The sequence below is a fragment of the Aspergillus piperis genome, assembly GCF_003184755.1.
Source record: "Aspergillus piperis CBS 112811 unplaced genomic scaffold BO85scaffold_2, whole genome shotgun sequence".
NCBI lineage: Eukaryota > Fungi > Ascomycota > Eurotiomycetes > Eurotiales > Aspergillaceae > Aspergillus > Aspergillus piperis.
In genome coordinates this window covers 1,637,539-1,654,601 of record NW_020291592.1, presented here as the reverse complement: position 1 = coordinate 1,654,601, position 17,063 = coordinate 1,637,539, and the positions used below count along the sequence as shown (strand labels likewise).

General features: G+C 52.8%; 5 protein-coding genes across 5 annotated transcripts; 3 read left to right on the top strand and 2 right to left on the bottom strand.

The window, feature by feature from the left end:
- Positions 1–1,189: 1,189 nt before the first annotated feature.
- Positions 1,190–3,020, bottom strand: BO85DRAFT_389239 (SIR2 family histone deacetylase). The gene is made up of 2 exons (XM_025656738.1): positions 2,698–3,020; positions 1,190–2,641 (listed from the first exon to the last, which is right to left on the bottom strand). Exon 2 carries the CDS (start codon positions 2,558–2,560, stop codon positions 1,586–1,588), a length of 975 nt encoding a protein of 324 aa, XP_025519939.1. The 5' UTR covers positions 2,561–2,641; positions 2,698–3,020; the 3' UTR covers positions 1,190–1,585.
- A 278-nt stretch (positions 3,021–3,298) lies between these two features.
- On the top strand, positions 3,299–5,764 carry has1 (ATP-dependent RNA helicase HAS1). The gene is made up of 5 exons (XM_025656737.1): positions 3,299–3,965; positions 4,031–4,276; positions 4,333–4,808; positions 4,862–5,122; positions 5,188–5,764. The coding sequence occupies exons 1-5, from the start codon at positions 3,377–3,379 to the stop codon at positions 5,434–5,436; spliced, it is 1,821 nt and encodes a 606-aa protein (XP_025519938.1). The 5' UTR covers positions 3,299–3,376; the 3' UTR covers positions 5,437–5,764.
- A 3,160-nt stretch (positions 5,765–8,924) lies between these two features.
- Positions 8,925–14,431, top strand: BO85DRAFT_123280 (uncharacterized protein). Its single transcript, XM_025653933.1, has 3 exons — positions 8,925–12,480; positions 12,535–13,959; positions 14,020–14,431. Exons 1-3 carry the CDS (start codon positions 9,118–9,120, stop codon positions 14,173–14,175), a joined length of 4,944 nt encoding a protein of 1,647 aa, XP_025519937.1. The 5' UTR covers positions 8,925–9,117; the 3' UTR covers positions 14,176–14,431.
- A 334-nt stretch (positions 14,432–14,765) lies between these two features.
- Positions 14,766–15,947, top strand: BO85DRAFT_363401 (putative metallo-beta-lactamase domain protein; the record flags this gene model as incomplete). The annotated part of the gene is made up of 3 exons (XM_025655661.1): positions 14,766–14,902; positions 15,045–15,672; positions 15,753–15,947. 3 exons carry the CDS (start codon positions 14,766–14,768, stop codon positions 15,945–15,947), a joined length of 960 nt encoding a protein of 319 aa, XP_025519936.1.
- A 171-nt stretch (positions 15,948–16,118) lies between these two features.
- On the bottom strand, positions 16,119–16,985 carry BO85DRAFT_516563 (uncharacterized protein; the record flags this gene model as incomplete). Its single annotated transcript, XM_025664854.1, has 1 exon — positions 16,119–16,985. One exon carries the CDS (start codon positions 16,983–16,985, stop codon positions 16,119–16,121), a length of 867 nt encoding a protein of 288 aa, XP_025519935.1.
- Between the last annotated feature and the right edge of the window lie 78 nt (positions 16,986–17,063).

Sequence of the window (17,063 nt, the reverse complement as noted above, 5' to 3'; positions counted from 1 at the left end):
GTAGTAGTAGTAGTAGTAGTAGTAGTAGTAGTAGTAGTAGTAGTAGTAGTAGTAGTAGTAGTAGTAGTAGTAGTAGTAGTAGTAGTAGTAGTACTTTCTATGTGAGGTGGTAGGTCTGTATTGATTGTGTTGTTCTAGAAACACAGAGTATGCTGCCTCACCTGTACTCCTCTAGTCAGGTGATATGAATTTGAATAGATGCTGGAGGCTGTATAGTATGGAACTGTACCTCCTGCCTTTTACAGACGATAATTGTGAACCGCGCATGAAACAATGACATGAACCTCCAAGGCCGAGCTGTTCGGGTTCGGGTCTCGGGATTTCGGGCGAAATTTCCCTATATTGTCTAAGAGGTCAAGATCCACCCAAAACTTATGAGAAATGACTATTGTAAATCATTCAATAGTATTAGCAAGGTCCTGAATGGACACAGTTAGTCCGACATATCGATGGAGAGAACGTTAACGGAGTAATTGTCGGTGACGGCGGAAAGACCATGATTGTGCGTGGTCTTGAGATACAAAAGCGTGTAAACATTCTAGGCAGACTAAACGATGGAAGAAAGCAGAAGAGCTACAGATACAGATGCCAAAGATCTCATAACGAGTACTTGAGCCCGAGAATTCCGACACTTTGACGAGTATAGAAAACCTCAACAGCAAGCTACCGGTCCTAGGAAGAGTGGAAGGAACGGGAGAGTCTGCAGGCAGAGATATCAGATAGGTAATCTGACGCGCACCGGCACCTTCGATTCAACTTCTAGGACCAAAAACGATGGCAGGAAGCTGAAAGGGTAGAGTTGGAGGTGATGAAGGCTAGCGAAAAGGTCCTGGGGCCTAAGCATCTGTTTACTCTGACGAGCATGGCCAATTTCGCCTACACCTGGAAATCTCTCGGGAGGTGACTGCGTTCTGGGTAAGGCAGGTGTTTCGCTTCTCAGGTCATGGCCGATGCTGCAGGGCTCGACTCCTTGGACGTTTGATCACTTCTCCACCATGTATATCGACAAACGACCGTGGTGCTGTCCCCCTATTGCCTGTATCACCGTATGGCTTCAGATGATGTTGGAGAGACTTCCCAGTTTGAAAACAACTGGACACAAGAGGTGAGCTACGTATGGATTCTTGGAGCTAGTTGCCTTGGATGTATCACTGGCGAGCGTCTCAGGAATGTCGATTCCTTACTTCTACTCAAAGACGTCTTTAACGCTTCGTCCGTTCACATCTCGACCAGGCCGAAGCGGACTGGGATGATGTTTCCCTAGACGTCATCACCGATATGAACAGCGCTGCAGACTGTCAAGTGCATTATGATATGGATGAGTGCTTCCAGTACTCCTACAAGTCAAAAATGTGCCACTCGTGACGAATTGCCCAATAAGGAATCACCGACCAGTATAAATCTCCGGCTAGAAACTGAAAGAATTTTATACAATCGTGCAGCAAGGATTCTATGAAAAGATAGACTAGATGATCCCATGTTAGAGTGTACATTCTTTCTATCGGATGGGGTCTCAGAGATTCACACCAGAGAGTTTATGTTCCCTGGGTTGTCAATAAGCGTATCTTGCTGCATTCGTTCTGGTCTAACTCGACCGAAGCACATGGGCAAATTTTGACTGCAAGTGTGTCTCTAGCATGCGCTTATGTCCGTCGGACACCTGCTTTCCTTGGTTCTTCTGGACCAATCGATTAATACACTCGTCTAGGCTGATCTCTTCCTCGTCATCGGTCGGCTTTTCTTTCGTAGCCGCGGCCCAGAGACTGTCCAGTTCCTCCGACCAGCCTAGCAGATCGGCTAACTTTTCCAACCCATCATCACACGATCCAAGGATTTGAACATCCTCTGGTCGTGTACCAAAGTCCCCCGCACTCTCCATGTTGATGAGGATTCGTGGAACTCCCTCCCTCGCCAACCGCGGTAGCCGCGAGCACGGGGCAACCTTCAAGCTTGTGCCCATAACAATCACCAGATCCGCCTCGGCTACCAATTTCTCTTTTTCATCAAATGCAGCGGGAAGCGACTGGCCGAAGAAGACCACATCCGGCTTCACTGCTCCCTTGCACCTCGCCTCAAGACAGTACGGTACTTCTCGCTTGGCGATGGCCTTCTTCATCAGCTCGTCCGGGTACGGCGTGTTGCATTTGTGACAACGCTGCGTCTTCCAGTTCCCATGCACCGCAAGCATCTTGTCTGCGGGGACGAAGGCATTTTCTTCGAGACCGTCGGTGTTCTGGGTAAACAGGAAATGGAGCAGGCCTTTCCTCGCGAGCAGACCGAGGAATGCGTGGGATCTGGTCGGTTTGAGGCAGCGGGGATGGCGAGCCTTTGCGATGGCGTAGAATGGCTCCGGAGTATGGGTGAAATAGCTGATATGGAAAATCGCCTCCGGAAAGGGCAGCTTGAGGGGTGCCAATTTCGCGTAGAGACCACTGGTGGGGGAGCGAAAGTCGGGGATTCCGGCGGCGGTGGAAATGCCCGCGCCTGTCAGGATGACGATTCGTTTCGCCTTGGCAAGGTGTTGGGCGGCTATCTCGATTTCAGACGACGTACTAGTCATATTGTGATATGGGTGCTGTTGAAGAGGATCTGGTCGAGATAGGACGTTGCTATGAGCATGTGTGCCGGGAGAGAGGCTTGCTATGTGATGTCAGCATAAACACGTCGGCAGATCAGGCTTGTCTCGATTACTTGCATCAGAAGCACAAGTGTATATTGTTGCTGACCTAAAGCATTCCTCTGGATGGGTCCGATGGTTGACCTGTACTTCTCAAATTGGTCTCTTTGTTTTATACCCGCCCTACAGTCAGTGACCCCGGAATGAATATCTTGCAAGGACAAGCATCTGCAATGAAGTGTCCCAATCCGAGACGTCTGATTGGTCAAGCTCAGTATAGTCGACCCTATGCGAAAGGGGGTGGCGAAGTGCAGGACACGGAGAGACTGGCCCAATGGGAAACAATAGCTTAGGCCAGTCTGAGTCGACACGGCGTCAAAGAATAATAGGAAAGCAAGAGGAGAGGCAGGTGGGCGAGGTAACTCTCTATACTGTATAGACCAAGCACCACGATGCCAAGCGGCAGTGATGCGCTTTCCCCGATCAGGCACGCTATACCGGATGCAGTATTTAGCCGTCACTGTAGAATACGGAGTAACATATCTATGTCTGTTACCGCCTCAGGCACCGACGCACGGATTTGCCACAACCAATTATCGCCCCTTATCAGCACGTGACGCGGACTTTGGCAGAATCGGACCAAAAAAAAAGAGGAAGAAAAAAAAGGGCCGTGTACAGCTTCACGTTCCAGACTCAACCCCAACGTCGAAATTTTTTCGTTCGCAAAGGGAACCTGTCTACGGAAGGTACTCAGTCAAGATGCCGATTCCTGTGGATACCGCGAAATCTATCAACAAGAAGCGCAAGAGAAAGCACGGTGCGCGCGGTGCGACCGAAGCCGACGATGCTTCTCCGAAGCCCGCTGTCGACAATGGAGAGACGACCGAAGTGAGGGAGTCAGCTACGGAAAAGAAGTCGAAGAAGAAGGCCGCCAAGGAGGCCGAGAAGGAAGAAAAGCCCAAGAAGCGCAAGATTGACGACTCCAGCAACGAGGATGAGAATGACAGCGAGGAAGAAGTCCGTCAGGCGGAACCCGAAGATGAAGATAATGAGGAGGGCAAGGAGGCTGAGAATGGAGCAGATCTTCCTTCTCTGGACGCTGTGCGTCTGCCCCAGACGGATAGCGAACCTAAGAAATTTACGGAATTGAACCTCTCTGAGAAGACGATGAAGGGTATTCAGGATATGGGCTTCGAGACTATGACCGAGATCCAGCAACGTACTATCCCCCCGCTACTTGCTGGTCGTGATGTTCTCGGTGCTGCGAAGACGGGTTCCGGAAAGACTTTGTCCTTTTTGATTCCTGCTGTGGAGATGTTGAGCGCTCTGCGGTTCAAGCCTCGCAATGGTGGGTTCCTGGCATCTCTACTAGGTGTTCGCTCGACTGAACATGTGCTGATTGTCTACTTCTAGGTACTGGTGTTCTTGTCGTTTCTCCCACCAGAGAGTTGGCGCTGCAAATATTCGGTGTGGCCAGAGAGTTGATGGCGCACCACTCGCAAACATATGGTATCGTTATTGGAGGTGCCAACCGTCGAGCTGAGGCGGAGAAGCTCACCAAGGGTGTCAACTTGCTCATTGCCACTCCTGGACGCTTGCTTGATCATCTGCAGAACACCCCCGGCTTTGTGTTCAAGAACCTGAAGACTCTCGTTATCGGTAAGTGTGGCCTGATTACGAACACAACAGGAGAATGTACTCTAACGTCTATGCAGACGAGGCGGACCGTATTCTGGAAGTCGGTTTCGAGGACGAAATGCGTCAGATTGTCAAGATCCTGCCCTCCGAAGAGAGACAGACCATGCTGTTCTCTGCCACTCAGACCACGAAAGTCGAGGATTTGGCGCGCATATCGCTGCGCCCTGGCCCCTTATACATCAACGTCGACCACCGCAAGGAGCACAGCACAGTCGAGGGTCTGGAACAGGGTTATGTCATCTGTGAGGCTGACAAGCGCTTCCTGCTTCTTTTCTCCTTCCTCAAGCGCAACCTTAAGAAGAAGATCATTGTCTTCTTCTCCAGCTGTAACTGTGTGAAGTACCATGCTGAGCTGCTCAACTACATCGACCTGCCGGTGCTTGAACTCCACGGCAAGCAGAAGCAGCAGAAGCGGACCAACACATTCTTTGAGTTCTGCAATGCCAAGCAAGGAACCCTGATCTGCACTGACGTTGCTGCCAGAGGTCTGGATGTGAGTACCTGCCCATTTTACAAATAACTCGGAGCACAATCTAACAATCATAGATTCCGGCTGTGGACTGGATTATCCAGTTCGACCCCCCGGATGACACCAGGGATTACGTCCACCGTGTCGGTCGTACGGCTCGTGGTGTCAACGGAAAGGGACGCAGTTTGATGTTCTTGCAGCCTTCCGAGGTTGGTTTCCTGAAGCACCTCAAGGAGGCTCGTGTTCCCGTGGTGGAATTCGACTTCCCGGCCAACAAGATTGTCAACGTTCAATCTCAGCTCGAGAAGTTGATTGGTCAGAACTACTATCTGAACAAGGTGCGTTTACAGACTCTTTTGGACTCCTATCTACGATATCGATCCCATACTGACACCCCGCTTAGTCCGCCAAGGAAGGTTACAGAGCCTACCTCCAGGCGTATGCCTCCCACTCGCTCCGGTCCGTCTTCGACGTGCACAAGCTTGACCTGGTCAAGATTGCCAAGGGATTCGGATTCTCGACGCCGCCGCGCATCGACATTCAGCTGGGCTCCAGCCTGAGTCGGGATAAGAAGCAGCAGCAGCAAGGACGCCGAAACTACGGCAGCCAACCGAAGGGACTGAAGTTCAAGCGCAAGCACGAGGATGACTGAACTGACTGACTAATAAGCAAAGAGAAAAGCAATTGGTTTGTGTGATTTTCTTGAGACCTGGCATTTTAGTTTCGGAGTTTACCCTGTGGATATCTGGACTTGTCTATATTATTATTTTCAATCGTTTTCTTGAATAGATCATATCATTCAGAAGCATTTTATCTGTTGTGTCAGATGTACTCAGTATTCCCGTTACCTTTCGCTTTCCTCCGATCGGAGATTACTCCCTAGAATGAATCCAGAAGCACAGAGCGAGACAGGTGACTGAAGAAGCGTGCTAAGTCTCTTTTTCTGTGAAACCGAGATTATGGTCGAGGACTGGTCATAGTAGCTCCCTCGGCTGGATTGCTGATGTACTTGGCAGCTTGGAGTGTCTCACGGGCTAGTATGGATGGCTGCAATGCATGTCATTCATGTACAGACCTGGTACAGAAAGTGAATAAAGTATCTGGTAGGCTGGGCTATGAATAGATACAGAGGGGACCAGATTGTGATGATCGGTGAATCTTATCTACTATTGCTGCTGCAAATGTGGAAACTCTACGCATCTTCCACATGCTTAGTATAGTACTTTAGAGTGGTTTGTTCTATATCTGGCAAATCTGCTCAACCAAAAGAAGAAAATCGGCAAGTCCCTTCGACAAGAAATGAATGAAAATCCAACGCAATAAATAAATCAAGAAATCTCATAGGATTGAACTATTAATATTCATATTTTTTTTTCTCTGCAGTTTACTAGTTAGTATGGCTGGCTGTTGATAGAACTCATCTTTTAATGATCAAACATCGTGAGCCCAGCCCCGCCACACCCCATGCATTGGACATCAAGACCAATCAAGTACTTCGACCCGACAATTCCATCATCAGATATTTAAGTTTTTCATTTCACACCCCGGCAGTCACAAACTTGAAAGGGCAAATAAGACCACGCTGACCGGGGGAGCATGGACTATCCCAGCAAATCTATCCAACCTAACACTTAAATCCGAGGGTGGCTGGTCAAAAAGGTGGCTGGGAAAGACAAAAAAAGGGAAAGAAAGGAAAGGGACGGGACGGGATCCGCCGTCGGACCCAACTTTCCCATCCCATCCCATCCACTACTGGGAAAAAAAGTACGGGCACATCCAACGTTGCAAGTGGCCGTAAGCAACACCTGGTCCTGACAGTCACCTGTCCTACTCCAGCAGGATGATCGTTGCAATGGAGAAAAAAGAAGATGAAAAGAGGCTACCAATCAGCCGTGAAGGCTGTAGTCAGAATTGACGGAGGGGACGGAGGGGATTGATGAGCTGGCAGTCTTAACCGCCAATGATTGCTGGGAGTTGGTCGTCCTGGAGACCGCCTGGTCCTGGTCCTTGACTGCCTCTTTTCCTTTCTTGCTTTGCGGCCCATGAGCCAGTCAGTCAATGGGAGAGATGAGAGAATCTCTTGCTGGTTCCGTGTGCGGGTCGGGGGAAAAAGGAACACACACACAGGGAGGGGCGCGGGCTCCACCCACTCACGATTCATCCATCTACTGGTGATGAACTTTTATTCTCGATTCGGACTTTCCTGATCCCAGTAACCCAACGACTGTACCTACACTAGTCATGTTCGTTCGGGATGCTGATGCTGTTCCGGTAGCCCTCCTCCGCCAGTGGTCTTCAGAATTATCCGATTCCCAGCCAGGTACAGAGTCCGGAAGACAGGAGATCGTGGCTTCTAATGTGACGAGTCATTCCGAAACCGAACGACCCTCTGGACATTGGGTGCTGGCAGGGCTCGTGTTTCAAGCTGTATATATGGCAGCCAATTCCTGAGCATCACGCTCCAGGTTTCACCACCATGAGTCTCGGGAGGCAAAAACCGCTGCTCTCTCTCACACCTGTACAACGGTAATAGGGCCACCCAAGATCGGGAGTGGCAGACAGACAGGAAACAGATCACATCTCGGGTCGCACTACGAAGGCAATAACCCGCTCTCGTCCAGTGGGAGATGCGCGCATGAACTTGTATGGATTCTAGGAAACAAGGAAAATCATATTTCTCCAAGCCTCACGCTTCTTACATCCCTGGTGTGTCGGGAAAGAAAGATGCGAGTGGATGAGAGTCAGATTCAGCCTTAAGCTTGAGGAAGCATCATCGGAAATCGTGAAGATCACTCTCGGCGACAGGAAGGAACCGGCAAAGCCGACTACTCATTAGTATTTGTATCTTCGAAGCTGACTGATGGAAGAGGGAGAGAGCCTTGAAGCGCAGCTTTGCTCGGTCACCATGCGTGGATCTCATCTGGTGGAGGAGAAGAATGGATCCCGGGGGGGATACACACACGTAGGAAGCAAAGCAGTCCACTTCTATCGAACCCAACCGATAATGACACCCAAAGTGAAGGGGAAATTCCCGCTTCAGAACGAAGGCCATCAGCAGTATAAGAGCCCAGTAAACGCGATAATCGCGAGGCTGGCATAAACAAGAAGCTCATCTTTTTTGGGTCGTGGCCAACTCATCCAAGGCCGTACCTTACTTAAGTTAGTGACTGTTTTTCTTAATCAGTGCCGGCCACTGACTTTTAGTTGCTTTGACTTTGAACTTGGGGTGGACACTAAACCGCCAACTCCAGCATCCATCCGTCCTTATACTCCCTTGACTAGTTCTTTAGTGACCGACCTTACCAGCCTTCTCTATTTTTTCCCCTCCCTCACCGTTCCCACCCCATCGATCAATCAATCAATCAGTCAATCAATCAAGCACATCCACTTGGGCCTTTTCCCCTCTTCCCAGCTCCTGCTGCTGCTGCTGCCCTTCGATTAGATTTTTCTCTCTTGTTCCTTTCATCTTGGGCAGTTTCCCTGCATCCGAATCATTATTACCCAGCCCAGCCCCGACCAACTCGCAATCATACCTCCAACCCAGTCAACCCAATCAATGCACGGGTGAACTCTTGCGGTGAATGGACATGGCCACCATCCATTGATTATCCACACCGATTGTTGGCTTATCGCAAGTGAGGGTGCTGCCTCAATTCATTCACTTGCCTCATCCTCATCCTCATCCTCATCCTTAATTCTCATTCTCTCTCATTCTCACTCTCTTCTCTCTTCCCCCCCACCTTTTCCCTCGTTGTGTTAATTCGAACCACCGGCAACTACCGCCTCGGGTGTTTCTTCCTCCTCTACTGCTAAAATCTCCGCTGTTATTGCATCTCCCTCCTAACACTTCCCAGCGCTGGTACGCTTCTTCTCTTTTGCTTTTTGTGATATCGCAGCAATCCCTCACAGCTGCCCTTCTTACGTCCCCACCTGCTCTGATCGTCATCCTTCCTTTCCCTTTCCCTTTCCCCCTCCCCAATCCTCTCCAGTCCCTCTCTTGCTGCCCATCTAATTTACCCGCCTGCTTCCTTTCTCCTCATCCGAGCTGCATATCGATCGGTCCGATCTGTAGTGACACTTCAGTCTGTTAGCAGTCGGACCCAATCCCCAGCCTTAATCCTTCCAACTACCCTCCTTCACCCCCCTGCACACACACTTCCTGCCCCTGAACCTTTGCCAGCTTCCCAAAATAGGCAAAAAGGAAAAATAGAAATCAGGGAAGACAAGACAAGGGAAAAAAAGGAAAATTATTGTTCCCACTCGCCCAAACACAGAGTATGGTCTTGTCTGGCTGAAAAGAAAGGATTCTCCGCTCTCTTCTTCTCCCTTCATCATGGGCGTCGACACCCGCAGACCGATCTTGCCTGCCCCCACTGAATCCATTGTCGATACCAACGGCAGCATCACAGGCACTGATCTGGCAACTGACATATCTCGCCGCACAGACAAGACCTCATACTCCATTCCAGACGACGGGAGCCCCGTCACCATCCCCACTCGTCGGAAACATCGCTCCCGCGGGGACGACTCCAAACTGTCCCGCTCGTCGCAGCACTCCCAGACCTCCCTGCTCATCGAGTATTTCGAGGGCGGGAAGGGTTCTGGCTCCCTCACTTCCCGCCCCAGTGTCCGTGTCCGTGTCACCCCTTCCTCCGCGCGGAAGCTCAAGGACCAGAAGGACCACATTCAGATCACCGAGTCGAGTGGCAATCGGAAACCCGTCTATTCCCGCCGCATCTCCCTGAGCTCGCCCCACAAGCACAAGTCGCTGGAGGAGTCGGCTGTGGATGACAGTTCTTCCAATTCAGCCACCGATGAGAACCAGCCTCCCGGCCATTCTCCCTTAGAAATCGAGCTCATGAATCGCGACCAAGGCAGTGAGCTCTCCGCCCTGTCGCGCGACAGGTACTTCCACCCAACCTCCGACATCTCGTCGATGCCGGCGGATAGCATGCTGGAAGCCCCCTCATCTGGTCCTCGTCGAAAACGCAGTCAGAGCTTGGAACGTGAATCCAAGGAGTACCTCAAAACCCCCCGGCGACAACGTAGTCGCAGCCTCAGCACCGAACGCATTGCTCATCGAGTCGCAGAGAAGCTCAGCAACGACCCTCGTGACGTCTCTAGGCAACGCCGGCGTGCCGAAAGAAGTAGGTTCGAAGACGGCAGTGATCTCCAAGATATGGATTCGAAGTCTCCTCGTCGTCGGGCTCTTCCCGACGATATGATGAGTCCAGAATCCAGCCTCCTCAGCGCCTCGGCTGTGTCCTCGCATCGCCGATCCGGTGATCAATACTCGTTCAAATCCGGCACCTCGAAGTCATCGATCAACAACCCAAAGCTTCTTGAAACTGTCGAAGACGCGATCCGAAGACTCATACTGCCTGAGCTGAAGGAACTTAAGAAGGACCAGAAAGTCATCACCAACACGTCCAAATTTGAACGAGACATGAACACCTCACATTCATCAGCCAGCACGCCCTCTCGGGACGAGCTGGGCAGACGACTTTCCAAACACGCAAGCGCCCCTGACGTCCGGAAGCCCAAGGTCGTCCTGAACAAGGATAGTCGCGATGAAGGCATCGTCCTTTCTGGCGACTCCGTCCCATCCCAGAAAGAACGAAGATCCAGCAAGGACAGTGAACGAAGTCATGGCAGAAGCGAAAGAAGCCAGGATCTCGGTTACATCAAATGGGCTAACCGCCCCGAGTTGACGGAGCAAGAAAAGCTCCGTCGACAAAAGAGCAAAGGACTGCGTGATGCAGAAAAAGCTGCACTCGTGGGGACGGCCCTAACCGCTGCAGCCCTCCAGCATCACGACTCACGGTCCAGCCTCGGAAAAAGCGAGGGAAGAAGAAAGAGCAGTGGGGCCCGAAGCCGCACCGGCAGTATTAACGAGACCGAACTAGTCTTCCAGAAACACAATGTCGCCCCCATGCCACTGCGCAGTGCGATTGAATCCGACCTCACCAGAGCTTCCCTTCTCTCCGAGCAGACCGCCGAACCAGCAGCACCGTACGGAGACACCAAATTCCATGACGGCTTCCGCGGCTCCCCTTTCCAGTCTCTCTCGCCAGCACCCCTGTCACCTGCACCTCGCACGCCAAATAGGACGCCTCTGGACGTGCGGCATGAGCTGAAGCTCAAGCACAGCAACTTGTCCAGCCACGACTTGTCGATGCATAGCCCCTCGAGTCGGTCGCCCGTCGGGGATGCCGCCGCAGGCGCTATCGCCGCTGCCGCTGCCGCGAATTTGCTCGACTCCCACTCCGAGAATCATGACCTCGACTACAGTGATCTGGCGAGCCGTCGGCGCACTCTTAGTCCGATTCAGAGCGTGGCCAGCAATGAGAGCCAATCTCCGGTCAAGCGGGACTTGACCCATTATGATAGGTACGATTACTCCGAAGATGAACGAGAATTGGAGCCGCGTCTCTCGATTGACTCTCTTTCGTCTGCGCCCAGTACGGATTTTGCAAGATCTACCCGTCCAGAAGGCCTCAGCATCACGAGCCAGACGGAGTCCCTACGCCGTCGACAGGAACCTGGCCCCGAGCTCGGCTACGAGGAGACCCCCCGACCGTCCCCCAGAGAGGAAAGACACTGGGAGGAATATTCCGACGATGATGAAGACCAGCATTCGCTAGCAGAAACTGAGACGCAGAGCACCGTGGGTAAACGCATGACCGGGTACACCGATGACAGCGAGCTTGATCACCACGACCAGGAAGATCAGGGCCGACCGGTAACTGAAGGCCTTGCTGCCAACCCCCGATTCGTACATCCAATGGCTGTTGAATCGGCGGTGGCCTCTGTCCTCGAACCCACGATCCTGGACACCAAGTCCAGCCAGTCTGGAGCGAACCGCTCCATGGCTGGTATCCCGGAGCAAGAGGAGGAGGATTGGGAGCCGGAGCCTCTGGAGCAGCATGAGCAGCATGAGCCGGCAGAGCATGAATCTCACCGAGGAAGCCCTCTAAAGCAGCGCGAGGAGGTTTCCAGCCCCGACGCGACCTCGTTCCCTAGACGCATGGGTGCTACGTCGCCGCCCCAGAGTGTCACCCAGTCACTGGACGACCACTACCAGAACGAGCCGGCTCCTTTGTTCGCTGGCGACCTCGACAGCAGCCCAATGCCGCATGAAGACGACCGGAGCCCTGATTCAGAATCGGAAATCAATACCAATCCTTCCATCATTCAAGGTCCCGCGGCCCACGAAAACAGCTGGTCGTTCAACCGCACCCCTTCCAAAGACGCTCCGTCGCCCCTCTTTGACAAGACTGGAGCTGGTGCGGGTGCTGGCCTGGGCTTGGGGTCAGTTGAGCCCTCCCACTATGGCCAGGACTATTACCCGGAGGATGACTACGGTGCGAACGACTACTATGATCAGCAGTACCACGGAGGCCAGATGCTCGGCACACCGCTTGGTGCCAAAGACGAAGGGTATGTCTCGGCCGCGAACCCTCGCTCCCCGAGTGTTGAAACCCCCGAGCCACTCAGCAAGGGTATTGCTGGAATCGACACAAATGGAATGGGTTTGTTTGACAGTCCCCTTGGTGGGGAAGACCACTTTATGCCTGGTCACCAGCGGCAATTGAGTGGCTACTCTCAAGGAGTTGGCTCCCCTCTGTATGACAGTGCAACTGGGAAAGGAATTGATCGGATTCAGTCCAAGGACATTGTTGCACTCATGGACCATGTTAGTAAACATGTCATCTTGTTTGAAGGTATCACTGCTGACTTATTCGAACAGCTCACGGTTCGCGATGCCCAACGGAATGCCAGGGATACGGAGATTCTCGTGACTCTTGTTCGAAGCGCCGCGGAAATGCGCAACTCATTCGAGGAGATGAAGAAGTTCATTGCTCTACAGGACGGAATGCTCATGGAAGCTAGTGACCGACAGCACGAGCGGACCTATCGAGCTCTTGGTGGGCCACGCCCTCAGCCGGCCAGTACGCGTAGTGCTCGTCAGGTGCCTATTGACGATGGAGATGACTTGCGTTCGAAGCGGAAGAATATCTTCAAGCGAGCACTCAAAGGCCTGAGCCTCAAGAACTCCAACGACCTCACCCGAATTGAGGATATGTTGGAACAGCTCCTTGATGAAGTCGAAGCTCTACGCTACGGCCAGGATGACCGGTACATGCGGGGAGGCAACCGAGCGGCCAGTGTGGATCCGGAGGGCTATGAGCCGGAGGGCCATGCTGGGACTTCGTCGCCCGGAAACCAGTCGGAGTACCTTTCCACCTCTTCCCAGCCTGTTCTGGAACCACTCGTGGGTAATGGACTGCGGAGGGGCATGGAAAACCGCGTCAGTACGGTGCCGGAACTGGATGAAGACATAGATGAGCAGGCGGAGTTCCAGAGCCCAACCATGCCTTCGCAGGAGACGGCCAACAACCGTCAGGGCCGGGCTGGCTCCGCTCCTGTGTCAACACCCCCTCGTGAGCCTATGGCTTCGGGTGCCCTCAGTAACGAGGCGACTCCGAAGACGACGGAGAAGGCCAAGAAGCACAAATCGAGCAGCTCTTCATTCTTCCCCAAGATCTCCCGTTGGTCCAAGACCACGGCGTCTTCGATGGGAGACAACATCCGCAACAGTATTCAGCCTGGCCGCAGCAAGGAGAGAGCGTCTTTCGATACCTCGCGCTCTGGATCCGAGGCTGCACCAGGACCATACAAGCCGGACTACTATGATCCCCAGGGCGAAGACCGACTGCGCTCGACGTACACTCTGGAGGACCCGCAGCAGGAGAATCGGCCGCCGTCCCCTCTGGTTCCGTCTCAAGCATCGGGACAAGCGTCGGAGGCGCCGAAGTACCGGGCTCACCGGGGCAGTCTCGATCTTCACCATCCCCAGCCTCGCCAGGGCCCGTCTGGACGATACCAAAACCAGCTGGAAACGCAAGCGCAGGTCTACGGCGTGCCGGCGGGCGCACCTTCGGACCAGTGGGGATCCAACCCCAGCTTGTCTGGCGTGAACGCCAACCCGCGCTACAGCGGCGCCAGTCGTCTTTCGCCCATCTCAGACGCGGGCTACTCGGAAGCGAGCTCGCGGCACACGGGGCCTCCTCGTCCGCCTAAGATCAAGGATGAGGGGCCACTGATCCCGGAGCGGCCGCCCAAAGTCAAGGAAGACGATGAGCGATCGTACATGGAACGAGTTGCTTCGCGGGTTAGTGATCATACCCGGAAGGGACGTTTTATTCGCATGATGCTGACCATATCTCTGTAGAGTTCGATCATGCGCTCTCCCCGTAGCACACCGCCTCCCCGGAAACCCACGGGGCCTCGTCCCCTAACGTCGGGCAGCCAGTTCAGCCCTGCACGGCGGCAGCGAAGCCAGTATCGCGCCAGTCCGGAGCAGGTGGATGCCGACCATGACTATTGACGCGACAGACGTTTGATACCCAATATTATTTTCTTCTCCTCTCGTCATTTTTTTCTTTCGATTTGGACCTGTTATACGATTTGTTATGTTCACGACTTATGACCCGCGCAGCAATAGCAAGCGTGCATGAAATGGATGGTTGTATGGGCGGAAAGGGGGGATGTGTCGACTAGTATTGCTACTTTTGTACCGACTTCTGCATTTTTGTGCTATATGATTCCCTTCTTGCAGCATATTTTTCTCGATTAGTGCATAATGGATGGGCTGTATGCCATGCGATGGATGGAATACAAAAGTTTCCACATTTTTTTCTTTTCCTTTAAGATTCAGATAGTGTTGACATCATTGTGCCCAAGTCGAGCCCTGGTTTGCAGCTTATCAGTTCAGCTGCAGACCAGCAGCAGCTCAGCTGAGGTTCAGCTCGGCGATCCATGGCTCCAGTACATGCGGGGTCAATGCGGAGAACAGCTGATGTTCTTCCATACATTTAAGCAGTGAATATCTCCCATTTGATGGGTGTTTCGATTTTGTATCTCTACATTGTGCCAAATAACTCAAAACCAGATACAGATACAATATTATTATTCGTCATGACTAGTGATACTACTACTGTTGACCCCCTCGACCTCCCCATCTGCACCACCTGCGGCACCCAGTTCTCAACTCCCACGCCGCCAACTCCATGTCCGATTTGCGATGATCCCCGTCAATATCTCCCTCCAACTGGGTATATCCCTACTCCCCCATTCTTGACTATACTACAACCCCCACTCTATCCCCTATACACATCCATACTCACCACCACCACCACCACCACCCATAAAATTACCAAACCACATACTAACCCTACCATACACAAAAACCAACAGACAAGACTACACAACCCTCCGAGCCCTGCGCGCCCCCACCCACGAACCACCCCTAAAGAACATTCTCTCCCCGCTACCCTCCCATCATCCCAACTCCTCCAACAACAAGATCTACACCCTCCACACCACCCCGAAACACTGCATCGGCCAACGCGCCTTCCTCCTCCTCACCCCCCATGGCAACATCCTCTGGGACTGCATCCCCTACCTCGACACCGACACCATCACCAACATCAACGCCCTAGGCGGTATCTCCGCAATCATCATCTCCCATCCGCACTACTACGCCACGCATTTAGTCTGGGCCGAGGCGTTTAACTGTCCGGTGTATTTGTCCGCGGAGGATAGGGAGTGGGTTATGCGTGAAGAAGAAAAAGATGATTCTGGAAAGCAGAGGCAGATATTCTGGGAAGGACAAGAGGTAGAAGTCCTCCCCGGCAGCGGGGTGATAGGAGTTAAAACAGGTGGTCATTTCCCGGGCAGTTCGGTGCTGTGGTGGAAGGATGAAAAGGTCATGTTCTTTGCTGATACTATTGGGACGATTCCTAGTGGGGTTGGGGATTATGGGGACAGAGGCAGGAGGGAGGGCACGGCGTCGTATACGTTTATGTGGAGTTATCCGAATATGGTACGTCTTCCTCTATCTTTTCCTCTCTTTCCGTGGGGGGTTGCTAATGGGGTGCTGATTTTTGGGATTTCTGGGGATAGATTCCTCTGCCGCCGGATGATGTGCATGGTATTTGGAAGGCTCTTAAACATACCGAGTTTGATCGGGCGTATGGGGCGTTCATGGGAATGGATACGGTTGGGGATTGCAAGAAACGGGTGTTGGATAGTGCGAAGATCTTTGTTCGGGCTATGGGGTATTTGGACCATGCGATTCATGAGGAGGAATGTGCATGATTGATTGATTATTTGGATTGGATTACATACTTGCATTACACAGTACATACTGCATGGTCTTTTTTTGGCGCTTCTGCTTCTGCATCTGCACCTGCACTTGCATCTTCTGCTCCAGATAGCTCCATCGAGGAATAACATCTTGCATTTCCATCCCTCCCCCAAAGCTGCTTGCTACACATCGGTAAACGGCCTCACCGAGGTCCGCACCGCCGTGGCCTCGCTGGCCCCATTGTTGGCACACTGCGCCGTGGCTAACGAGCTCGGCTCCAATCCATCACTGATGGGAAACGGTCCCGGATAGCTGTCTGCCGTGCGCGTCTGCTGCAACTGTGCCATATCCAACGTAACCTGCTCAGGCTGCGACTCATCCGCCAACACACTATCCATCGACCACGGCCGACTCAGAATACTAAACCGCAACCTATCCGACATGAACCCCGAGAACCGCACCCCGGGAAGCATACCCTGCTGCGGACTCGAACAGTTGGAATTCGGATCACTAATCGACAGACTCCTCCGGACAATCGACGAGTAAACCGAGTCACTAGGAAGCGGCTGGTGGCCCAGGAAGTGCACGCTCGCGCGCGTGCTCGTATGGTCGTCAAACCCTCGGTCTCTATCGGCAATCGCGAGCTCCAAGCTCCGGGTAGGCGCGCTGTGAGACAGTTGAACGACCCGCGACGGCACCGGCATGAGAGGGATGACCAGACTGGAGGAGGGGACACTGTCGGCCGTGGTGGGTCTATCGTCGGTGCTGGAGAAGCCTGCGTTGGAGGGTAGACTGGTGTTCACCGAGGTGCTGCTCTCGGGGATGATTTCAAGCAGGATCTGGATAACGCGTTGCTCTTTGCGACTGATGGCTTGACCGACGTAGCTGTAGGGATATCGGGGCGAGGTGCGTCGTACCCCCGTGAGACGTGCCAGCAGGTTCAGGAGCTTGATGATGAGGAGAGTGCCGAGGAGGGCGAGCACGGTGCGGATATTGATGGCATTGAGGATAGGATCGCGAGGAGCTGGATGGTGTTTCTTGGCTGACATGGTGACCGGCAGGAAGATTTATACTGGATGCAGGGTGAAAAAAAAAAAAGGATGAGGACTGCAGGGGAGAAGCAGAGA